This window comes from Vulpes vulpes, chromosome 7, assembly GCF_048418805.1.
Source record: "Vulpes vulpes isolate BD-2025 chromosome 7, VulVul3, whole genome shotgun sequence".
Classification (NCBI taxonomy): domain Eukaryota; kingdom Metazoa; phylum Chordata; class Mammalia; order Carnivora; family Canidae; genus Vulpes; species Vulpes vulpes.
In genome coordinates this window covers 92,454,070-92,480,505 of record NC_132786.1, presented here as the reverse complement: position 1 = coordinate 92,480,505, position 26,436 = coordinate 92,454,070, and the positions used below count along the sequence as shown (strand labels likewise).

At 35.0% G+C, this 26,436-nt stretch overlaps 2 protein-coding genes across 6 annotated transcripts in view; both read right to left on the bottom strand.

The window, feature by feature from the left end:
• C7H7orf78 (chromosome 7 C7orf78 homolog) overlaps positions 1 to 12,387 on the bottom strand; it is a 38,531-nt gene extending 26,144 nt beyond the window's left edge. For 3 of the 5 annotated variants that reach the window (XR_012002688.1, XM_072764428.1, XM_072764429.1), the window contains exons 1-5: positions 12,227 to 12,387; positions 5,900 to 6,355; positions 3,647 to 3,731; positions 2,086 to 2,228; positions 1,215 to 1,294 (exon numbers count right to left, since the gene is read on the bottom strand). Coding sequence is in view for 4 of the 5 variants with exons in the window: in XM_072764428.1 (XP_072620529.1) it covers positions 1,215 to 1,294; positions 2,086 to 2,228; positions 3,647 to 3,731; positions 5,900 to 6,355; positions 12,227 to 12,229 (767 nt within the window). In the remaining variant the exon portion in view is untranslated. Of the gene's footprint in view, positions 1 to 1,214; positions 1,295 to 2,085; positions 2,229 to 3,646; positions 3,732 to 5,899; positions 6,356 to 9,027; positions 9,224 to 12,226 lie in introns of those variants that run through there. The other 2 variants (XM_072764427.1, XM_072764431.1) reach the window with 2 other exon arrangements.
• A 9,938-nt stretch (positions 12,388 to 22,325) lies between these two features.
• On the bottom strand, positions 22,326 to 23,237 carry LOC140599516 (taste receptor type 2 member 2-like). Its single transcript, XM_072762668.1, has one exon. The coding sequence runs from the start codon at positions 23,235 to 23,237 to the stop codon at positions 22,326 to 22,328; it is 912 nt and encodes a 303-aa protein (XP_072618769.1).
• Between the last annotated feature and the right edge of the window lie 3,199 nt (positions 23,238 to 26,436).

Sequence of the window (26,436 nt, the reverse complement as noted above, 5' to 3'; positions counted from 1 at the left end):
AGTTTTGACTTCTCTCAACAAGTCAATGAAATGGATGTTATTATTATTGTCATTTTACAGATGAGAAAACTGAGCCATAGTCATTAAGTAACTTTCTATGGTTATACAAAGCCTTATCTCTATATTATCATTAACAATAATAATCAATGATAAGTCAATCCAGAAGATATGAGAGATTTTACTAGCAGCTTATATATAATACCCTTTCACTTAGCTCTCTTAAAACCTAAGAAAGATTGATTCAGAAATTGTAAGCAAATCATTCAAGATTACGTTTATAGGTGATTTGGTTAAGATTTGAAGCCATTTTGACCAAATCCAAAACTCAAACTCTATTCACTATGTTAATATGCCCTCCCCTTCCCACAGACCATTGACAAGCGCATAAAGAGAGGTAAGAAAAGCTATTAATGGACTTAGATGCCTCCACCTTGTCTGAATCTAAGGACACTGCATATTATTCCCATTTTACAGCTGAAGAACTGAGGAAGAGTGAATAATCTGCCCAAGATCATGTGGCCAGGCTGAGATTCAAAGCCAGGCTTTCTGCCTTCTAAGGTCACTATACTAACTGCCTTCTGGTGTCATAGTTTAGGCTTTCCCACAAGCAGTACTTGGCAAGGATTATAGTGAAAACATAGGGGGTCCCCAAGTGAAGGTAAAATGGTGAAAAGGTAAGCATGTGACCAAGCGAGACAGGAAGGAAGTCAACAAATTGCAAGTCACTACTGGACAACTGGAGTTTGGCCCCCTGGGGGATTTCTGGGGAGCAGCAGTGCAGAACAATCACCCCCCTTATTACTTGAGGGCTGCTGCTGGGAGATGTGACCCCCAGCACTTCTGACTAGCTGTGGGCAGCTGCAGCAGCCACAGATAGCCCTGGGCAAGGACATACGGATGCTGACTCTTGGCAGGTTGGCATGTGTTCTAGAATGATGAAGTCTGAGGGCATCTGAGCAAAACCTGGAATTGTGATAAAGTCACTGATAGTTCTCCAAAATTCCATTGAATCTCGGAGAAATAATAATTTATCTGATCAAAGGACTGGATTCTCTCAGACTCCACTTAAAATGATTTAAGCATCATGCAAATACTTCATTTACAATTCTTATGATGGAGCTCCTATAGGATAAAGTACACATTATTGAAAAAAGTCATTTGAGTACCAACTCTAACAAATTAATATAACAACAAATCTTGAAGGATTTGCCCACCTGTTCTTGCATGTTTGGGTAAACTTTTCTTCCACACGATCCATAAATGCACTGTACACATCTCGCCGCCTTCTGTGTCTCTTAAGGAAGATAACACAAAGGAAGTTAGCAAAAGCAGACATGTACTGACTTTAATTGTTGTTTGTCTTTTTAAAATTGCTATTTAATAATCTTTACTTTAAAAACTTGTTCCATATGCCAAATGCACATCTTGCTGTTTTTGAACATACAGGGATACAAAGGAGCCTTACTTATCCAGGGTAGAATTTGAGCCATGGTAAAAGGGTGTTTTCTCAAAATCTTTTGATGAGGGTATGACAAAGTCTTCTTGTCAGGTCTTCTTCCTGAATGCAGTTCACTCAATGGGCTGCTCCAAATGGGGTGAGAGTAAATTTTGGGGAAAATTCTTCACACTATTCAGGCTTCAATCCACCATACCAACTATCTTTGTAATAATAAAAGAAAATCCAAAATTCTGGATAATTCACTGTTTGCATTTTTAAGAAAAAAACAGAGATCTTTCTGCTCTACTTTTAGAGATAATATCTTTCCCTATTTATGCTAACAACAAATTAAAAACTCCTGCATTAAAGCAATCATTAATAACAGTGTTGGAGGGACCCCTGGGTGGCTTAGCGGTTGAGCATCTGCCTTTGGCCCAGGGCATGATCTCAGGATGCTGGATTGAGTCCCACATCAGGCTCCTTGTGGGGAGCCTGCTTCTCCCTCTGCCTGTATCTCTGCCTCTCTCTCTTTCTGTGTCTCTCAAGAATAAATAAATAAAATCTTTAAAAAAATTCATAAACCTTTAAAAAAAATAACAGTGTTTGAGACATTTCCCAACAGCTGAGGTAGAGGAAGTCAAGCTTACCGTGTATGAAGCGGATTTCATAGGCCACGGGGCTTTTAGTAAAATTAGCTTTGAATCCCAGGTGCATTCATGAGGCTTGTAGGTGATGAATCTTTCTGTACTGTTCTTCTGTTTATCATCTTTCGGTGAGTGGTGCCCATGTACTACAGATATGGAGACAAATGAGAAACTTAGAAATTATATGGGTCTTTATTCATGATATTTCTCAGAATATACTTGGGGATCAGGGCCCAAGATAGATAAATTGATGACAATTTATAATGCAAATCCAAATAAAATTTTCCTTATCTTGCCCACCACTTCTACTGAAATTAATGTCAACCTTCAGACTTCAATTCAAATCCTACCTTTTATTTCCCTGGAAATTTCTTTTTAAACTTCTCAGTAGTATTTTGTGACTTGACTGGCATATTTTGCCTTCTACCTTAAATTTTACTTACACATTTCTTGAGATCGGAGACTGGATCTTATAAAGTATCCATGATACTTTTTTCCACAGTTACTCACACATAGTACACATAAGAAAAGTTGACATGTCCCATTTTAATTACACATATAGACAAGATTTTTGTCAATATGACCCGTGCTAAAATGTGTATATTACTTACAAATAAATTAATTTAATTTTGTAATTATAAAACTACTTGATTGTCATTTTTAAAAGAAGAAAGTAAAATTCAACCGTTACCCTATTACTCAGGGACAATCACTATTAATATCTTATTTTTTTTGTTTATAATTGATATAAAACTATAATATGTAAATATAGAATGCATGTATGCATGTATTATCATCCTTGTCAAAATAAGGAATGCTAGATAATTCACAGTTAACACTGGACAAACACTGTTCAAATAGCACCATGATAATAATTGTGTGTGTATGTGTATTTCCACGTACCAGGTAACATGTGCTATATATACATTATTAACAACGTGATCTACATATGTATAATGTATTTAATACTCACAATAACTCTATGACATAGATTCAATTATTATCATTCCCACCTACAGATGGATAGACCAAGAGATAGTTTAAGTAATTTGGGACAGTTTGCTTCCTGGTCTATACTCTTAAGCATTTATTCTATTGATTTTCTATACAGAACACTTTGAGTTAAAAACTCAATCTCCAATAATATATTTAAAATTGTAGATAATGAAGCAAGTGGATTGTTCCCATTAATTAACTGGGCATTTAAAAAATTTACCATATTAGTAAAGATGATAAGTTAAAAAAAATCATTTTAGTTGTTTGTTTTTACAAGTATCACTGTTTTTTAAAGATTTTATATTTATTTATTTATTTATTTATTTATTTATTTAGAGAGAAAGCACAAGTGAAGGGAGGGACAGAAAGAGAAGAAAAGAAAATCTCATGCAGACTCTGCACTGAGCACAGAGCCCAACATGGGGCTCTATTCCATAGCCCTGAGATCATGACATGAGCTGAAATCAAGAGTGTGAGGCCCAACTGACTGAACTAACCCTAAGTATTACTATTAAGATAATGCAGAAAGTTTATTTTTTGTTATATTCATAACTTTATAATAACTTACCTGTACTTAAGTGTTTGGACTTAAATTTTAATCCAAAAGGATCCCTTTCACAAGCTGTCACGAAGTTTGGTAAACTACGTTGGTACTAGATATGTAAAGAGAAGATTTTACTATTACTAATAAGTATTGTTTACTACTGACATTGTATTTGTGATGTGATTTTTACAAGTATTGTTTATTTCACTGGCAAAATGCAATTGTGATGATTTTGTTATAGCATTTACAACTTGCCAATGAAAATTTGAAAGAATAATCTAATTCAAGATACTGTATAACCAATTCATTTTATAGTGGAATAGGGTACTTCAAATATCCTAGTGTGAATAAATGACATAATATTTTTAACAGCATGAAACTAAAAGAATCCATTCAAAATTTGCATTTATTTTCAAATGAAATAGGGTTACATGTTATGTTTCTGGAGCTGAGTTTATTTCAAGGACATAAAAATATTTAACAAAGCTAAAATAACTTACTGAGACTGGCATAGAATAATTATTCACTGTTTTCAGTAAGCTATACCACAAAGTGCTTTTTTTAGATGGCTTAATTTTTTTTAGATGGCTTAAATTTTTTTTTAAAGATTTTATTTATTAATCGTGAGAGAGCCAGAGAGAGAGGCAGAGACACAGGCAGAGGGAGAAGCAGACTCCATGCAGGGAGCCTGATGCGGAACTCGATCCCGTAGTCCTGAGCCAAAGGCAGATGCTCAACCGCTGAGCCACCCAGGCGTCCCTAGATGACTTAAATGAACTAATTCATATGAACTGAAATAGAATTTGTACACTTCCAGAAACTAATCTTAAAAAATCACAAATATTTCTGCTTGAAAGCTGAATCAATGTGGCACGAAAGGATGAACTCAGGCAGAGGTTAGACAGTCCTCTTCTTTGTGAGTGATTCTAAATCCTGCTGAAGCAAACAGCAAAATATTAAAAGTCCCAAAGGAAACTCCAACGCAAGATTTATCACTCTTTAATCAAATAAAATGTAGAGCCCCGTTCATTTAAAAAATTATACTGACATCTGGTGGCTGCAAAATTTATATTGCACTGTCTCCAATACACTTTCTCATAAACACAAATTAATTCAGCTAAAATTAAAATATCCCCCATTCCTTGAACTTTACTCACTTAAGTTTTGTAATTGTAACTATAACTAGAGAAATTCTTGAATAAACCAATGACATATGCTATTTAATTGACTTCCTCTTGTCTCCAAAAGGTAATATATTTCATTTACTGAAAATAGAAGGGTTTGGATGCCCTAAATGGGTAAAGAAGTTTATGGATCAAGGCTTCTTGAATTTTGTAGCTTTTATCCTAAGACCTCCTAAGAGTTAACACTCATTGAATACCTCAGTATTCCAGATCCTGTTGTAAGTACTTTGTAAATAATCATCTCCTTCATTAGTTAAAAGAACCATATTAAATATGAAGTAGTGTTATTTCATGTTATAAATAAGAGACTTAATAATTTGTCCAAAATTATTAGAAATAAGAAGGCTAGGAGAGATAATCTAATCCCAGAGGTCACATTCCTAACTGCTTTCTTATATTTTCCAAGAAAAAATTTATTCTTTTTATAGCTTTTTTTTTTTGGTATTATCAGTCCTATTGCTTTCCTCATTACTGAGCAAGAGTCCTATTTATGCATTAAATTATAGGCCTAAGTAAAGGATATATTCATTTTCTAGAGGAATTATATTTTGACCTCATTTGCATTTCCTTAAATATATACTCCTCACCACTATTTTAAATTATAAATCTAATTCTTGTTCACATATTGTTTAAATAATTAATCATTAGAAAGACTCATTAAAGTAATATAATGCCCCCTTTGTCAATAAAAATAATGAATTTTTATTTATTTATCTGTTCATTCTATGAATTGGTTTTATTACTTTTTAGATTGTAAACTGGCAATTGAAGTCTGTTTCCCAATCACATGTAAGTTCCAACTGTTCTAAAAACTAAGAAAGTCCATCCCAGAGTCATTCATTCCACCTGGCAGAGAAAACTGTATCATCAACATCAGCTGAAACATCAACCAAGATCTTACCTCTCTCCTCTGTCATTTGTTGCTAAATCTGAACTATACTGTTCCATCGGAAATAAAGATGTAGATTTATACATATTATATGCACATACCTTTTTTTGCCCATGTAATAGTCACACTTAAGAAATGAATAAAAATAATATATATTTTTCCTTATCTGTTTTATGTTATTTTGAGTCAAACACACTTCTGTACCTGTCGAAAATCATGTGGTTTTGGATTGAGGTATACACCATTTGGATATTTTCCACTCTTCACAAACATTAACTTTGCTTTATGTGAATCCAGATGTGGGAATGTAGTTATAAAAGGAGGAGATTTGACCTTCTTGGAATGATTCCTTATGTTGGGCAGGTGAAGCATTGTTTCTGGAAAATTACATTTTTTCCCCCTCCCTTGTTCTTCCTTACTAGTCCTTGATGATTTTTCTGGAAATCTCAAAGATTTATACAGTTTATAACTGAAATCAGGAGGCTTTATTTCCCATGCGTTGACTTTCATTTTATATTGTGGTGGCTGTAGGACTTCTTTTTTTCCATTTGGAATTGAAGTCTTGTATGGGATACTGCATACTTTTGTGACATATCTGCTTCCGTTGCCTTTCTGGGAGTCCAGATACACTGGGCTGAGAGTGTTTTCACATGGAGCAATCTGCAACAGACATGCCAGTTGGTGTGATTTGCCACTATAGCAATGATAGATTGGATATTTTTTCTCCAGGCCAATGTAATCTCTGAAAGATTTATGAATCAGGAAAACAAAGCTCAGAAATGATGGGTGCATGTGTGTGGAATGGGAGGGAAGCATCATGGCTGCTACAAGCATCTATTCAGCACCCTGGTCCCAGCAGTCACTATGCTAGGGGCTAGGAATTCAAAGATAATTAACGTGAAATCAATGTCCTTAAGTAATGAGGGGCTACTTCGGAGAAAGACATGAAAGAAAAAAAACCAAAACCAAAACCAAACAAACAAAAAACCCTGTATAATGTGATAGATATTACAATAGTGCTGTGAGAAGCAGGGAGAGTGATGGGCTAACTCTATCAGGAAAACAGAAGTGATATCACAAGAAAAGTCATTTGGACCAATCTTGAAGGATAAGTAAAAATGTTCCAGGCTGCTAAGGAAGTAAACAACATTTCACCAAGGCACAAAAGGTATGTAGAATTTATTAAAAGCTATTTCTAGGATACCTATAGTCACCTAAACCACCACAAGTGAATCATAGCTTTTGCCACTGGAATCTGTGGATAAGAATTGTGGATTTGCTTTTTGCTGACCAGTGGCAAGGAAATCATTGGCATATTTCTAGGATTTAATGTATTTGTCAAAATGTTACTAGAAAATGCTTTTATTATACAATATTTTGTATAATAAAATAATGAATTGCTTTTCAAATTCTAATATAAACTTTTTTTAAATGACTGGCTCATTGAGAGAAAAGGAAGAAGTACAATGTGGTTGGCATATAGCCTATGTATGTGAGGAGACAGTGGAAATACTATGATATATAAAGCCAGAAAAATTTTTTGGGCTATATTAGCAAAGGCATTCGTGGCACATCAAGAAGTTTTAATGCATCGGTGATAATACAAAATTACTTAACCAAGAAATATAAAAGGAAGAATAGGGACTCCTGGGTGGCTCAGCGGTTGAGTGCCTGCCTTTGGCTGAGGGCGTGATCCCGGAGTCCCAGGATCGAGTCTCGCATCCGGCTTCCTGCCTGGAGCCTGCTTCTCCCTCTGCCTGTGTCTCTGTCTCTTTCCCTCTCTGTGTGTCATGAGTAAATAAATGAGTAAATAAATAAAATTAGTAAATAAATGAGTAAATAAATAAAAATATGAAAAAATAAATGAGTAATGAGTAAATAAATAAAAATATGAAAAAATAAAAGGAAGAATAGTTTATGGAAAAAGATCATAATGATAAATAGATTTAAACAAAATATAAATACATTACATAATTGTAATTATAGACCTGTGGTTAAGTCAGCTTATCTGCAATAATGTTATATTACAAACTCTCCCAAACTCAGTGATTTAAAATAAAAAATCTCTTATTTTTGCCATAGGATATGGGAAGAGAGAATTGGGATTGACTGCCAACAGGTACAAGATTTTAGCAGGGGGAAGACAGACATGTTCTGGAATTAGATAGTCGTAATGGTTTCACAAGATTGTGAACATACTAAAAACCACTAAGTTGTACATGTCAGTATGGTAAGTAGTGAAATTATGTAAATTTTGTCTCAATTAGAGAAAAAAAAACCAAATTAGCCATTAAATCAGGTTGGATAAATTTCAATATACACAAAAGACAATTTTTTTTCTGAAAAATAAAAAGAACAAGACCATAGCTATTACCTAATTGAGTCTACTTAACTTTTGCAAAACAAAAAACAAAAACAAAACAAAACAAAAAACTAAACTAAAACACATACACAAAAACCCAAAAAACAAAAAAGTCAAGGGAATGGGAAATATGCAAGTAAAGGACACAATCAACAGTGAAGGCAACCTACAAAATGGGAGAAAACATTTGCAAACCATTTCTCTGATAAGGGATTAATATCCAAAATATTTAAGGAATTCCTACACTTCAATAGCAACAACAACAACAACGACAAAAAGAACTTGATTAAAAAACTGAATATACTCTAAAGAATATAAGCCAATGGGGATCCCTGGGTGGCGCAGCGGTTTAGCGCCTGCCTTTGGCCCAGGGCGCGATCCTGGAGATCCAGGATCGAATCCCACGTCGGGCTCCTGGTGCATGGAGCCTGCTTCTCCCTCTGCCTATGTCTCTGCCTCTCTCTCTCTCTCTCTCTATCATAAATAAATAAAAATTTAAAAAAAAACTTAAAAAATTATATAAGCCAATGGAAAACAGGTATATGAAAAGATGCTCAATATCACTATGATGAGGGAAATGCAGTGGAATAGCACTTCACATATATTGTCTATAATAACAATTTAAAAAATACATTGGATCTCATGTTAAGTATTCTTACTACAATAAAAAAATAACTGAATAGAGACCAAAAAAGAGAATGACATTCATCATCTGACTATGAAAATTTGAAATTCCCCAAGTGTTCAAAAATGTTATCTCTTCTTGATAAATAGTACAGTAAAAATAAAGCAAATCTGATGAATAGAGAGCCACTTACAATCCCCATAAAATTACTGGTAAAATGAATTAAATTTAATCATTAAAATACCACATTAATCAACAAATTATGTGGAAATAAAAATGTGGAATTACTATTCTCTGAGCAATGCCTAAAATTCAAAGGATAGTAAGTTAAATTCAAAAAAATACTTTGAGGGAAGCCCGGGTGGCTCAGCGGTTTAGCGCCAACTTCGGCCCAGGGTGTGATCCTGGAGACCCGGAATCGAGTCCCACGTCGGACTCCCTGCATGGAGCCTGCTTCTCCCTCTGCCTGTCTCTCTGCCTCTCTCTCTCTGTGTCTCTATGAATAAATAAATAAAATCTTTAAAAAAATACTTTGATACCATGTTTTTGTATTACACTGTAAACAGCAGGAATATTGGCATAGAATTTTAAAGTGTTCATAAGTAAAATACATTTAAGAAGGGGTAGAGGGTAGCTTGCAGGTTGGCAGCCCCCCTATGGATAATCTCTTAGGGGCACCGAGGTGGTGCAGTCAGTTAGACAGACTCTTGATTTTGGCTCAGGTCATGATCTCAGCGTCCTGAGATGGAACACCATGTTGGTGGGCTCTGTGCTCAGCGAGAAATCTTCTTGGATTTCTCTCTCCCTCTCCTTCTCCGTCTTCCATTTATCTGGAAGCACTCAGGTGTTCTTTCTCTCAAATAAATCTAAAAATATATTTTTTATTTTTTTAATCTTTTGGAAACAAGAGTACCCTGGCCCACATTTGATATTTTTATTTCCCTTATCATATCCCTCAATACTTAGAGATCGATATGTATGGCTTCTCATAAGCTGGGGCTCTTTAATATAAAACCACATGATTAATTCTCCTTATTCTGATTTTGTTTTTACCAAATCACAATTAGGTGATATTTGACTTCGCGTGAAGTCAATAATCCAGTAATCTTCCAGTAATCTACTGGAAGATAATGAACTAGAACAAAAATATGAGTTCGTTCGGTTTATTTTTCATGTAATTTAATAACTTTGCATGTTTGGTATTCATGCTGGATTCTTCTGGACTCACTAGGAATTGATGAAAATCAAGTCCTTGACAGACAGTGGATAGTTAATTTGTTCCAGTACATGTTTTGTTTTGTTTTTTGTTTCTTGTTTTTTGTTATATATATATATATATATATATATATATATATATATATATATATATCAGTCTTGTCTCACCCATGATCCTACACATTTCTGTAAAAAGCCTCAGTCTTGGCTAAAATTGTGCACATACCTACTTCCTGCAGGGCTCAGAAATCTGGCTATGTGGTCAGGGGTTTTGTAATTTGTTGCAATGAAAGGACACTGAGGTTGAGGATGTCAGTGAATGAGATAGTGAAGTACCTCACCAGGACATACAGCTGGAAAGAAATTGACACCAGGAGGGTCATAAACCGGAAGGATAAAACCAGGCCAAGACCTTGGAAGTCTAATTGACATAAAAACAAGTATCAAGGCAGTAAGAGAGTTAGCCATAAAGTAAGAGGCTGTGGTGGGAGAATGTAACACTGGCCTAGATCTCTATTTGACTAGACAACCATGCTCACCAGTACCTTGCTGACACTGAGACGTGCCTCTGTCTCTGTTTATGTCTCGGGGATTCCTGACTAACAAAAAATGAAACAAAGTCATATTTTATTTTTTAAATTTTTAATTTTTTTACTAAATTAATATTTTAAATGGTAATAAATTCTCTCCAAATTTTGTGATACTTTATTTTGTCCTTATATTATGAATTTAGTCTTACATGCTATTCATTTGAATAATATGTCTGCAACATTAGGCTTTTATAGTATATGAATCATGTATTAGCATAGTTCATCGGAGTCCATAGCCACCTCAGATGAAAGAAATCACCTGGTGACCTAGCTGAATGATTGAAGTCTGTGATGGTGATATCTCATCATCATACTTACTTTAAATGGTAAAAGCTGCAGCATAGAGAAATACAAAGTTATGAGATGTGTGGTTTAGAAATTAGGAAAAAAATAAACCAGCAATATTCTCATTCAGTCCAAGGTTTTGTGGTAAATGTTGATATTATGGAAGTTATATTTTGGCCGAGTTGTCTCATTGAAAATGAAAGAATAGGTTATTCTGCATTTAGTAAGCACAGTTACTTTCCACCTATGAAATTATTCTTATATCTGAAGGACCCTTTTAAATGCCGTCTCCAGTAGGAGTGTTCCCAGCTTCCCCTTCAGGATTCTTCCTTCCTTCTGAATAGAACAATGGAGACTGAAGATATGTTTTGCCTTGCACCTATTAAAGTGAATTATTTACAAACTCTGTCTCTGAATTAGATTATAAAATTGTTGAGACAAAGATTTCTAGCTTTACAAATCCTATGTAGCATATTTTAAATTGAGCAATGTGAAATACTATTATTCAACCATTTTCCAGTCTTACAAAAATGCAAATTTTATGTGATTCAGTAAGAGGAATGATAAGAATTCTATGTTTGTCAAAAACTGAAAATTACAGATTCTGTTTTCGAAAACTGTATCTAAAACCCCAAATATCTAATCATATTTTTTTCCTAAATAATGGAGAGCTTCTTTTTTTTTTTTTTTAATGGAGAGCTTCTATATACAAGTGGCAATATAAAATACAAGCTTTCATTTAATTTATTCTTCAAATATTTTTAATTGGAGAGTCACAAAATATTTTTATCTGTTTTTAATGATCTGCTAGTTAAAAGAAATAAATTTCTTTGATTAGCAAATGTATGCAAATCTAAGCTTTTTTGCCTACATATCTAATTTTGTAATATTACTATTTGGGGTAATAGATATTTAAAGAAATATAGGTTATATACCCAATACCTCAATGCTGTCGATATAAGAAAAAGCATTGTAAAGCAGTGTGCTATTAAGAGCACAGTGAACCACAAGTTCGTGCATATTTGTAAAGGTTTTTTTTTTTTTTTGCATATTTGTAAGTTTATAAAGAAATTCAGCACTTTATTCCAGCTTGGCTTTCTCCTTTTTTCTAAAAATAAAAAGATTTTATTTATTTATTCATGAGCGACACAGAGAGAGGCAGAGACACAGGCTGATGTGTGACTCAATCCCAGGACCCCGGGATCACGACCCAAGCCTAAGGTAGATGCTCAACCACTGAGCCACCCAGGTGCTCAACTTTCTCCTTCTTAATACATTTTTCATAATCTCCCTTTTACAATATTATACATAAAGATACTACTCTTTCATAAATAAATTCATCTATCTCATATAAAAATACAGATTCTAAAAAGCTAGTCAAATTGACAAAGTAGAACAATTCAAAATAAAACAAAAGCAGGAGAATTCGTTAGAAAATCAATAATTTCACTCACCATTTGAAACTGAGCTTTTTGTAAAATTTCTAGGGCAGTATATCTCAGCAAATCTTTTCTGCAAAGCCTAGCAAGTCTAAACAAACAGTTTTATAAGGGAAACATTTAGCCTTTGCTTTACAAAAGAGCCCTACTATATTTAAGTTTGACCCATCTGGGTTGCTAAGAAACGGAATTAATTTCCTAAAAGACTCAAGTCAGAGTAGGAGAAAAAGTGAAAGCACCTCTATCATTGAGTGAAAGGACCTCTAATTGTTACCTAAAACCTAGCAACAAGGCAGTAACTCCCTTGCTCTTTTTTGAAAGGTCAGAAAATCAGCATACTTGGAAGCTCAAATAGTTAGATACTGAGAGGAGAGAGAGAGAGAAATTAACTGCACTCCAGTGCAGTTTACTAAATAATAAGTCTTGACAATTCATCTTTTGTTATTTGTTTAGTCATCTGTTTTATAAGTCGACATGAGTTTGACCCTTGATACAAACATGCTTGAGAAGCTGTTTTTTTTTTAAATTTTATTTATTTATTCATGAAAGACACACAGAGAGGCAGAGACACAGGCAGAGGGAGGAGCAGGCTCGCTGCAGGGAGCCCGATGTGGGACTCGATCCCAGAACCCCAGGATCATGACCTGAGCCAAAGGTAGATGCTCAACTGCTGAGCCACCCAGGCATCCCAAGAAGCTGTTTCAACTCTAATTCCCTTGGACTTAAGAAGGTGTGTGTTAATTTCCTCCATGCTCATTTATAAGGCACACAAAGATTGTAAATTCTTTCTCGCCTATGATTTAATCTACTGATTTCGGCAAAACAATTTATGGGGAAAACACTATTTTTACTAATCAAATCCTATAATCAAGGGTAATATATGTCCTGGTAATATTTGAAAAAAATTGTTATAGAGAATTTCAAATATGCACAGAAGTAGACAGATTTATGTAATGAATCCCCATGTAACCATCATGCAACTTTAAAAATGTTCAATTTATAACTCAAATTGCTTCAAATATAGCTCCAGTTTATCTCCCTCCACTCTGCATGTTAATTTGATGCATCACATCATTTTATCAGTGATTATCTTGGAATGCTTACTCTAAAAGACAAAAGTGACTTTATTTTAAAGCATAAGCCCAGTACCACTACAATATCAAAAAATATGAACAACAAATCATTGATATTGAGTATCAAGGCAAAAGCCAAGTTTCCAATTATCTTATAAATGATTTTGGTTTTGCTTTTTTAAAAATTTGCTTGTTTGACTTGGGTTAGTTATATACTCTCATTTGGTTCAAAATTTCCTATGACGTGAGTGTTAACTTCTCTTTCCCTCGTACTTTGTTAGTGGAGTATAAAATTTCCTGACCAAAGACTCCTAGTGGCTGGAGTCTGAACTCTATAAACCATTATTTCATTTAAAGTGAAAGTGTGCCACTGGGTGGCAGTGCATTACTTATAATCTTATCCCAGTTTATAACTTGAGTTGCCAAGATAATTTCCCTGTGTTGTTTTCCCCAGTGTTCAACTTTATTCTTTTGCTTTGTTTATTCATGAAAATGATAGTAGAATTGAGTGTACTCAATTTTCTACAATTTTGGAAATAAAATTAACCTACTATCCTCAACTCAGTTGTGCGAGGCAGGCCTCTTTGCACTCATCACCTGACATGTCACACAGTGTGGGTTAGGGAATGGATTTTATTAGAGTAACAAACATACAAGCAAAGATCAGGAAAAAAGAGGACTTAAGTTTTCTGATCCCCCTAATATGCTCTAGATAGATGATGCTCTTGGACACATACATGGTGAGCGAACTTTCTGGGTAATAGGAATTCCTCCTCCTGCTACTTCTCTCTTTCACAAAGCATATCTGGAAGCAACTTTATCAATGGAGGTGGAGGCCAGATCAAAGTGACTAACAAGTTTCTGGGACCAGCCTTGCTGAACTTGGCTGCCAGCTATTCATAGAACTGTCTGAGAAAGCCCAGCATCTGACGGCTTTGCAGGCCTGTGCAAAGTTGCATTCCTATTTTTCAAGGGGAAATGCTAACAGTCCAATGGGAAGCTGAGATTGGAAACAACTCCTTCTGTTAAGGGGAGGGAAGAGCCCCCTATACTAATTGTCTTATTGTCCAGATAGAGCAAGGTAAATTCTCAGGGCCAGTCTCAGGACCATTAAGATAGTCATGCTTGATGCACCACAGAACCTCAATAAATTTTAGAATAGATTTTTCTAACAGATGATTATGATTGTTATCAGAAAGTCATGCTTTCTGATCACTACCAGAAATGGAAATACATTCATGATAAGTTTATCTACAAAACAGGGTCAATAAGCATAAAGTATCTCTAATTATGTATGATGCTTTCACACTGTGCCTATACTGGCTGTTCGGTCCTAGGCCAGAGAATGCCTGGTTTGATGTCATTAATGTTCAAAGCCTGTCTGTTGATTTGTGTTTTGGTTTGTTTGTTTCCCCTTTGTTCCAAAGGGCCTCTCAAATTTACTGTGGTTAGAGACTTTCTCCCTCAGTCATCTATGTTCAAGTCACACTGATAAAAACATGCTCCACTGATCTCCATGGGTGATGTGGGAGTGATGTTCCACAGATGGCTTGTTCCATATTTACTCACCAGGCCAGTGCACAACAATGTCCCACAGCTGAAATCATGACCTAGGCAAGATGGCAAACATTGCCTTCTCATCTATCTTTCTGTCATACTCCTTAGGCTCTTGACACCTTCCTTCACTCCCATATGCAGGGGCTATTGTCCTTTTGTGGTTCCTCCTTCTGGGCGGTTACTAATTTTTGTTCTGCCACCTGGATCAGTCTATTGTTTTTTAAAGAAGTCAAAATTACTTGCTTATTTTTATGCCAAATTGAAATACTAACCTTTTTTGTCATTCTAAACTAAAGCATATTTGAATTCTTTTCTCCAAGTACCAATATAGAATTCTAGTGCTATTTGTCCAGTTTCAAAACAGTAGACAAATTTATTTAAGAAATAATTGGCATGCCTTCCACATAGCAGCAATTAAAATATTTCCTTGACTCATTAAATATTTGGGACAGGTCTTTGTTGTGTGCTAGACACTGTCGTAGGTGTGTTATACCTGTTAATACACTCAATCTCATAGTAACCTCTGGGAATAGGTACTTCTCTTTTTTCATCTGACAGATGAGGATGCTGAAGGAAGGGGTCTAATTACTTGCTCAAGATTATACAATTAATACACAGCTGGCCCGGGATGAAAACCCATCCAGTTTGGCCTCAGAGGCCAGGTTCTTAGCCTTTACAATACACGAACTCTCAATCAGTGGTTCCCAAAGTGTGGTCCCTGACCACCAGCATGAGCATCTTTAGAAGGGTTAACTCTCAGGCCCTACCCAAGTCAGAAACTCTGGAGGTGGGGTGCAGCAATCCTTTTAATAAGCCCTCCAAGTGATTCTGATGTCCACTTAAATTTGAGAACCTCTGTTTTAGAGAATAGTGAGGGAATAACTAGTATAGATCCTAAAACATCTTTCATATGGTAGCAAATCTTTACTTTTTAAAAAAATTATTTATTCATTTGAGAGAGGGAGAGAGCATGAGTAGGAGGAGGAGCAGAGCAGAAGCAGGCTCCCCGCTGAACAGGGAGCCCAACTCAAGGCTCCATCCCAGGACCCCTGGGGATCATGACCTGAGCTGAAGGCAAATGCTTACTGACTGAGCCACTGAGGTGCCCCAAGGAATGCTTTGCTTTTTATAAATGTGATTATGATTAAAATAGTTATAAAAGCAAAAAAAAAAGTTATAGAAGCTTTAACACATTGTAGTACTTATGGTACAACCCGGAGAACACTGATAGAACTATCTAAATTTCTTAGAAAATTTAGTATATATTTGAAAAGTAAAAACAAAACCTATTAATAATTGAATGATGGCTTAAAGAAAAAAAAACGCCATTTTATGTTACTTACATGAAACTAGATATTGAAAAAAAAAAAAACACAGACCACAAGGGGGAAGTACAATTTTTAAAAAGGGACATAAGCACAGACTTAGCAACTTCTTAAATTAATTAGTAAGACATATCACAACAACAAGGGTTTCTGAAAATGAAAACACATTTGAAAGTTCAGAATCATTACCAAGAAAACTAGGTCAATAAAGCCCCATCCTTTCTAATTCCCATCTATTTCCATGGAATAATTCCATGGAATTTATTTCCACTGCCCTATCACCTCTATAAAACTACATACCCCTTGACAAATTAGAGAACAATATTTGGCATACACTGAAAGAGCACTTCTTGATATAACATGTACTTAATGAGTATAAGTGCTTTGTGCACAGTGATTCTGTATGGCAACTGTTGTTATAATTTCCCTGAGTTAGAAATTAAATATACTCAAGAATTAAATACTTTCTTTCATTCATCTATGGCCTCATAGCATGGCCTCATAGTACAGTGTTGTAAGAATTCCATGAACTGGGCACCTGGGTGGCACTGTTGGTTAAGCAACTGACTCGGTTTCTGTTCATGATCTCAGGGTCTTGAGATCCAGCCCTGCGTTAGGCTCTATGCACAGCAGGGTGTCTGCTTGAGATTTTCTCTCTCCCTCTCCCTTTGCCCCTCCTCCTGCTCTCTCTCTCTCTCTCTCAAATAAATAAACAAGTCTTTAAAAAAAGAATAATTCCATTAATGACTCAATACCATCAACTTGAAGCATGAAATCTGAGTGTTACTTTCCATGTGTCAAGGAGCCTCTATACTATACATCTGTGACACACAGCAGAACTCTGACAAAAATGTCAAATTTAGTTTAAAATACCTCTATTTCCCATCGTCCCCTGGATGTCACACTGAGATTCATCCCATTCAAGTCAAACACGCAGAGAACTAATTTTCCAGAGTTCATGCCTTTATTGAAATTGACCTGCGCTTTACTCCATGGAATCAGGGGCAACTAACTGATACAAGGCTAATCTATGCTATGATCAGAGTATCTCCTTCTGAAAACAATATATTGTATCATATTTGGTGTCATAAGTAGTGCCAATGGCCTATTCATAACCCCATCAGAGAAATCTGTATTACCTCTTTTAATCCTGAAATTACTTATGTGAAAGTTATTGGCAATTTTCCTATTTATCCCTTCAATAAAATCCAGGAAGCTTGTCTTATAAAGTGAAAGGAATTCTTATACAATAAGATTTTGCAATTCTTATTATTTGAAGAGTGGATAAATATGTTGTTTATATGGGTAGATCTTAATTTTCAAAAGATTTACTATTTAAATAGTGTCACAGAAGAAGTACAGGATTTTCAGGATTAACTTGATAAAATCTTTCTAATAACTTAACTCAATGGTTAAAACTAAAACTCTTTATTGATTAATTAAATATAAATTGTCTACTATTGAGATATATAAAAGAGAGCTGTATCTACGGAGGGAGAAGCAAGAGAAAATAGAACAAATACAGTTGTCCTGAAACTCATTTTCAGCTTTGAAACAGTTGTGATGTGCCCAAGAGCTATAAACATACAAACATGTGGACCTCGGTGTATCTACATAATTGACTCTCAGTATTTACTTATTTACTGAATAGTATACATTTAGTCTTCTATAGTAAAAGACCTTGTCCAAATACATAACAAATCCTCTTTGACATAAAATTATCTAGAATACAAAGGGAAGATAAATCAAATTCCTATTTGTGGATTTTAAGCTCCCAGTGACATGAAAAGTCTTCATGGAAACTATGGGTATCTTTTGCCTTATCTGAGTCCTGAAAAATGAGGCATTACAGAAGCATACAGATTTGTGATAATCAATCTGATAACCCCAGTCTGATGTTTTCAGAGAAACCTCTCTGTTTACAGCCCAGCTGAAGGGACAGGGAGCCCTAGGCAGACCAGTGACTTTACCTTCCCAGATTGAATCTGATTGGTTCATATTTAGACCCCTAATCCAAGGATAACCAGTACCTAGACCTACCAGAGATCCTAATGATGGCCTGACAACAATGACAGGTGTATAATTGGATGACAGATGTGCAATCAGTTATATCCTAGAAAAATTTGAATTGAGGGATAAGTCAAATCACACACACCAATATACATTGAAGTATAAGATAAAAAGAAGTCATGAGGTAGAGTCAAGGTCCAGAATGGTAGACTTAGTTGTATTTATGATGAAATAAGAGTTATAAATATATGTAAGCAGAAAAATAAGGTTATATATAAGAAATATATATATAATATTATATATATATTTATATATCCTCCACACCATGAAGGAGAATTATTGCCTATAATGAGAGAAGGAAAAGTGGGTGTACAGAGAGAGGTTGATTCATAATATTGGAGGAGCACTAGGGAAGTTTCCAATTATTATGGCTGTTGAGCTTTATCTATAGAGTTTCCTTTTACTAGGCCAGCATCAGCTTTTATTTTTGTATTTCCATGACAGTGTTTATTCTTTATCATTTCATGTGCATTCCACATACATTAGGTGACCAAAATGTGAATCAGTTCTTTTCAGCCAAAAGAGTCTAAATAAAAGGCTAAGCGGGATCCCTGGGTGGCGCAGCGGTTTGGCGCCTGCCTTTGGCCCAGGGCGCGATCCTGGAGACCCGGAATCGAATCCCACGTCGGGCTCCCGGTGCATGGAGCCTGCTTCTCCCTCTGCCTGTGTCTCTGCCTCTTTCTCTCTCTCTCTCTGTGTGTGTGTGTGTGACTATCATAAATAAATAAAATAAAATAAAATAAAAAGGCTAAGCAATAACTTGAATGTTTTGTAATGAAAAAGAATGTTATTTAAGTGCCTTGAAAATTTTCTCCCAAGAAAAACTTTATGTTGATATGAATATATTTTTAAGGATCCAGTTAGTAGCATTAATATGCTGTAGAGTAGTGGGCCACAAACCTTGGTTGGTAAACAGGTTACATCAGAATTGCCTGGGCATATCTATAAAATAGACTTTGGGGCTCCATCCTCAGAGACTATATTCAGCCAATCTAGGATAAGCCCAGAAATCCACACTTTAAAAAGTATTTCCCAGGCAATTTTTATGCATAATTATGTTTAGAAAAAAAATTAGGACTTTAGATTTAGAAGGCAAGATTCAGGTCTAGATAAATAACCAATTCTTTTGTCTCTCCAAGTTTATATTTCCTAATATTTAATACAGATAATAATATTCTCTACCAGGGTTGTTATGATCAGTAAGAAATAATAAAAAATGCAAAGCAATTCTGGCATAGAAAATTAATTATCTGATTATTGGAATTTCTCTCAAAGGCATTAGTGCCTCTTTATAATCTTGGAATACTTGCCATGCCACAGCCCCATTCCAAGGAATCCCCAGACCATGGCATCATTACAAGAGTTTCCCATGCCAAAAGGCTCATTCCAAGGATTCTCATGCTCACAGACCTATGTCAAAACATTCTCATACCAAAAATTTTCAAGTCAGTAGTACAAATTTGGTTACTCATGTATGAATAGTAATAATAGCAAAATATTCTCCTTGTTCTTTAATTGTAAACTTTTGTTTTATTTTTGTTTGTTTTGTTTTGTTTGAGTGATTTTTTTTTCAATGATATCAACATTATTTTCCACTGTTTAGTTCTCATTGTTAATGGAGATACAGGTTAATGATATAGGAATGGTTAAAACAAAACTATACCCATAAAATGAAACATGAAGCTGTTACAAGTGCAAAACTTTGTACACATAATTTAAGTAAAAATATAGCAAAAAGTATATATACAGCATGATCTCCATAATGTTATAAATTACGCCACACATATATATACTTGTATATGCACATATGTGTATATGGATTTCTTTTTTTAATGAGATTTATGAGATTATTTATGAGATTTATGAGAGACACAAAGAGAGACAGAGAGAGAGGCAGAGACACAGGCAGAGGGAGAAGCAGGCTCCATGCAGGGAGCCCGATGTGGGACTCCATCCTGGGTCTCCGGGATCATGCCCTGTACTGAAGGTGGCGCTAAACCGCTGAACCACCCCAGCTTCCCTGTATATGGATTTCAAATGCTGAAAGAATGTATATGAAAATTTTACCTTGCATTCTATCAGGTTCACTTATTATATTTCTGTATTTTCCCAATTTTCTATATTTTGTATTATTTTACAAGTTAAAAAACAATTATTAAAATTATTTTTTAAATTTAAAAAATGAATATAGTAGAAGATATAAATGGCCCAACGGTATCAGACCTCAATACGGATGTATGTATCATGAATAACTATGTAATTCAGGTACTAGCATCAGTGAGACTTTCAACTTGGCTTTGGAAACAAGGGGTCATAGGGCTTCCCCAGTATGATGCAAAAACTCATTGGTCATGCTATCTAAAGAATAGGCTCCAGCTACACAATTGTCCAGAGCTCAGGCTGGAAACATAGTGAATACCAGTTTTTCCCAGTAGAGAGTTTAATTTTCCCTGACCCATAATAAGTGAAAGTGGCACAGAAAATTCCCAGAGTTGAGTGATATTAAATTGTAAATTGGGGGACCTCTGTTTAGATCACTTTAGGCTATTAGTAAGCCAAATATGAGATAAATTAAAAAATAAATGTTTTGACCAATTAACAGGATAATTCAAGAGATTTGTGAAATATTTTTTAGTTGACATTTTAGGGACATAATGAAGAAAGGTCATAGGGTATCATACATTATAGGGCAAACATTGCTTCTTATCACAAATTTCAGAATCTAAAATTGGTATTAACAGTAATGGAAAGAAAACCAAATAAGACTGTACTGGCTGTAGAGACAGAAGAGCCACATTTGAGTTCCAATTACACTACTGAGTGTAGCTGATGGACTTTAGGAATGTGTAATATTCTCTTCCAACCCTATTTATGCATGTAAAAATGGAGATAATTCTACTGCCTATTTACAAAGTGATCTGAGGATGAAGTAAACAATTCTGTGTAAAACTATTTTGTAAAGTAAACAAATCACATAGGGACACACACAGACATGTCTAGGTTTGGTATTTTTTTTTCCACCCTTGCAACTTCTAATTTACCTGACAACAATTTATTTACAATTACAGTAACTACACATCTTTTTGTTTGTTTGTTTAGGAGCCAGTGAAGGTTTCACAGATTCAAACATATCCTGAGATGTAAGACATTACAAAAATTATTGTCCTTAAAAAAATATATTGTCCTTTCCTAAAGCAAGATTATTTAAGATACTTAAGGAGCAGAATCCACTTAAATCTATCAATATATTTAGAAACTTTTACCTTAGATCTTTAAGTCATTTGCTGTTGCCATTCCCCAGACAACATTCCAGTTCGAAGGAGTTAACATCACAGTTGAGGGGCAAGACACCAGTTGAACATTTTCCTGCTGGGGCTTCAAAGTCAATGACCTCACTCAGATTCTCTTTGGGCATCAGTTTAACACTTCAGGGAGTTGAAAAAGATTTATTCATCTTGTAAAACACAGAGACCCTGGATTGTGTGTGTCTATGCACATGCATGCTAGCTCATTTTGCATCTTATCATTAACAAACCTGAACTAGTAACTGAAATTGAAAGCAAAGTAGGACTTTAATCTGTATATCTGAATACATTGTCTTGACATACATACACTTTCAGTATATAATTTGCATTTTAGCAATAATTACACAAATGATGCTCTTTGAAAAATAGCTATGTTTACCCAAATAGCCAAATTTATTATACTATTCCAACTCTTCTCCTAAATCAATCTGATTTTGCTTATCAAAACCAGAAGACATGAGAAGACAGATAACAGATAATTTTTCCCTGATTTATAACACAACTGGGACTCTACTGCAAGTACTAATTATTTAAATGTGTTACTATCATAATATTTTTAAGTATACAATCCCTGGAAAAAGAAATATCCTATTCCACCCCACTTCAGAATTAGTGCTTCACCTCTCCTGGGAATAGGAGATGAGAAGGAAATTGCCCAAAAGAGCACACAAAATACATAAGTAACCAAAAACAAACATAAGTCCATCAAGTCCATGTTAAATCCATCATAAGTCCATAAGTCCATGTTAAAGAAATACACAATATTTTACATTGCTTCTCCTCTTCATTGATTCTTTTTGAAGCAGAGAAGTCTCCTGAAAGGTTGTTGGTATTTAGAATTACTCAGGAGGATTATAATTGAATGACCAGAGGGAAATGCTGCCATTATGTCCTTTAGTACAAAGAAGCAATGACTTCCATAAGGAATACTGAATGTCATATTTGCCATGAAGGCAGCAAAATAAGAAAGAAAGAAGCAAAAGAATGTTATCACTGTTTTTAATGCATTTATATGGGCTTTTGTGCTGGCATTTCTAACACCATGAGATCCATTTTGCATCCGATGAGTGTGCTTGTACAGAGAAATGAATAACATAAAAGTGCTCATCACAAATATGGCTAGAGGAAATAGTAATGCCAAGTTAACAAGCAGCATTTCATTAATTTGCCTTATCTTGGGTTCAGTCCTCTTCAATGTGGCATTCTTGAGGGCATTATCATCCACCTTTTTAGGGTAATCTGCTTCAACACACAGAGCTGCAATGCTCATGGAGGCCAGCAAACTTCCCAGAAGTAGCCAAGGCATTAACTTCGAGATCCTGAATTTCAGCCAAAGAAAACAGGATTGAGTGAAGCCTGCTATCTTGAGGCAGTAAAATACAGAAAGGCAGGTGGCAAACCAGAGACTGACAGAGCTAAAAAACATCCAAAAGAACAACATTGCTGTACCAAAAATGTTTACCTTATAAAAGAGTGGAAATAACACAGAGAAAAAACTTTGTATCATTAACACCATCAGCAGACCAAATCTCGACATCCCTATACATATGAAAAGGAGTTGCACTGGTGTTGGCTTTCTGCTTTTGATCAATTCTTTACAGTTCATGATGATAAGAAATCCATTTACTGTAATCCCTGTGATAAATTCTGCTGACATAACAATAACATGAGGAAGAGCTGACAAAAAGGAGATCATGTTTCCTACCATGAATCTTAGCTTTTTCTTGTGGATGGTGTTAAATATTGCTTCCGGATAATCTTGCAGAGAGGAACATACAGCCCTGAGAAATCCAATCTTCTTCGACTCCTGGATCATAAGTAGAATCTTGCACTAGAATTTACCCTAAAGAAGAAAATCAGAGGGACTACTTTTTTAATCTGGTTCTTTTCAAAAGAAACTGTGGGGTCACCTGGGTGGCTCAGTGAGTTGGACATCTGCCTTCTGCTCAGGTCATGATCTCACAGTCCTGGAATCAAGTCCCTGGTGGGGCTTCCTGCTCAGTGGGGAGCCTGCTTCTCCCTCTGCCTGAGCTCCCTCGATTGTGCTCTCTCAGTCTCTCTCAAATAAATAAATAAAATCTTAAAAAAAAAAAAAAGAAAGAAAGAAAGAAAGAAACTGTGGGAATGCAAATCCAAAGATTTGAATGATGGTGAGGTCTTCCAATTACATTCTGGGGAAAATTGCCATATTGGTATTAATCAGTCTATCTCCTATTCAACTTTGTCAAAAAATGTGATTATAAATATGTCCTATTTAGGTTAGTACTATTTCCTTTTTGTCTTTTGTTTTTTCCTAATGACAAATGATACATCCAGGATGGACAACTATTTTTTATTATTGCCACAAGTATCCAACCTCAGATGTGACTCTTTCCTCAGAACATTTTTTTCCTAACAATAACTTCAAGACAGTTTAAGAAATTTCCTCCTCCCCACTCCCTACTCCCCCCCACCTGACAAAGGAAATTTCTTCTCTAGACTTGAAAATCATTTCCTGGGATGAAGAATTCATTTCTCTAAATGATTTCTTATATTTTTAAAGTTTACTTTGTAGAATTCTGACCTGAGTTTCAGCAAACTACAGTGATAAAGTAGTGCTTAACTAGCATAAGTAATTCTCATGCTGCCATCATCTAATGCTCATGCTGAAGAGCATCAGTTCAAAAGATAATTGCATCTCTTATTACAAAGAGATGTTCACATAACCTTACTGAATTTTAGTTACATCACATGTTAAGTATAAATAAATCATTAAATTGCATAAATAAAATATGGTGCTCAAGCTGCTTAGCTTAGTGGTTAGGTCATGCTAAACACTTAACAAATGTTATCTACTATTAATACTATTAAAGGTCTGTTTTCATACTGTGTTGACCCCAGAAATAAAATAATGATTCTATTATGAAATATTTTCAATAAAACACTTGAAATAGTTTTAATAAGAAATAAGACTTATCTAAAAAAAAAAAAAAAGACTTATCTATATGCTACTTACAAGAGATATACCTTAGTTGGAAGGACTTATCCAGACTGAAAGGGAGCCACCCAGGTGCCCCCTACAGTTTCTTTTGAAGAGCACCAGAAAAAGGCATTTCTTACAAATGGAGCCAAAAAATAGCTGGATTGCCTGTGCTTATATTAGACAACATAGACTGCAATAAGAGATAAAGAAATGCTTTACACAATGGCAAAGAGTCAATCCAACAATACAATATAATATTTGTGCACCCAACATGGAGGCACTTAATACATAAAGCAAATGCTAGCAAACATAAAGGGAGAAATAGAAATACGTGAATAGTAGGGAGCTTTAATACCTCATTTACATCAGTTGGATAGATCATCCAAACAGAAAATCAATAAGAAAACATTGGCCTCAAATGACATATTAGGCCAGATGAGATGGACTTAACAGATTTTTACAGAACATTCCAACCAAAAGTAACAGAGTATAGATTTTTCTCAGTGCACATGGAATATTTTCATATATTCATATATTTCATATATTCACCTGATCATATATCAGGTGAATTTCATATATTCATATATTTCATATATTCACCTGATCATATATCAGGTGTCAAAACATTTCTTAATAAATTTAGGAGACTTGGGATGCCTGGATGGCTTAGTGGTTGAGCACCTGCCTTTGGCTCAGGGAATGATCCCACAGTCCTGGGATCCAGTCCCACATTGGGCTCCCTGCATGAAGCCTCCTTCTTCCCCTGCCTACGTCTCTGCCTCTTTCTCTGTGTGTCTCTCATGAATAAGTGAGTAAAGTATATTTTTAAAAATAAATAAATAATAAATTTAGGAGGGTTGAAATCATATAAGCATCTTTTCCAACAACAACGGTATAAATCTAGAAATTAATTACATGAAGCACATTTAAAAATTTACAAATATGTGAACACTAAACAACATACTATCAAACAATCACTGGATGAAAGAAGTCAAAAGAGAAATTTAAAAATGTCTTGAAACAAACAAAAATGGAAAAGCACATACCAAAATTTATGGGATGCAGCAAAAGCAGTTCCCAGGGAATTCATAGTGATAAGTATCTACCTCAAGAAACAAGAAAGTTCTCAAACAATCTAACTTTACATTTCAAGAAGCTACCAAAACAAAACAAAGCAAATGCAGCCCAAAGTTAGTAGAAAAAAGGAAATAAAAATATTAGAGAAGAAATAAATAAAATAGAGATTAAAAAGACAATAGAAAAGATCTATGTAAAAAAAAGAAAAGATCTATGTAACTAAGAAATAGTTCTTTGAAAAGATAAAATTAAAAAACATTTAGCAAGGCTGACTCAAATAAAATCAGAAATGAAAGAGATGTTACACCAATATGACAGAAATGCAAAAGATCATGAGTGTACTATGAACAATTATATGCCAACAAATTAGACAATCTAGAGGAAATGAATAAATTCCTAAAAACATACAACCTACTGACACTGAATCATGATGAAATAAAAATTGGAACAGACTGATTACTAGAAAGGAAATTGGACAGTAATCAAAAACTTCCCAACAAAAGAGAAGTTCAGGATAAGAGAGCTTCATCAGTGAATTCCACCAAACATTAAAAGAATAATTAATACCAATCCTTCTCAAACTCTTTCAAAAAATAAGAGAGGGAATTCTTCCAAACTCATTTTATGAATCCAGACTGATACCAGAATCAGAGAGACACCATAAAAAAAGAAAAGTATAAGCCAATATTTCTGATGAACATAGATGCAAAAATCCTCAACAAAATGTTAGCAAATCACATTCAACAAAACAATAAAAGGGCAGCCTGGGTGGCTCAGCGGTTTAGCGCCACCTTCAGCCCTGGGCATGATCCTGGAGACCCAGGATCAAGTTCCGTGTCGGGCTGCCTGTATGGAG

Coding starts and splice junctions, on each gene's coding strand:
- LOC140599516 (XM_072762668.1), bottom strand. CDS start 23,237: ATGATCTCCTTTTTGTCAGCTCTTCCTCATGTTATTGTTATGTCAGCA.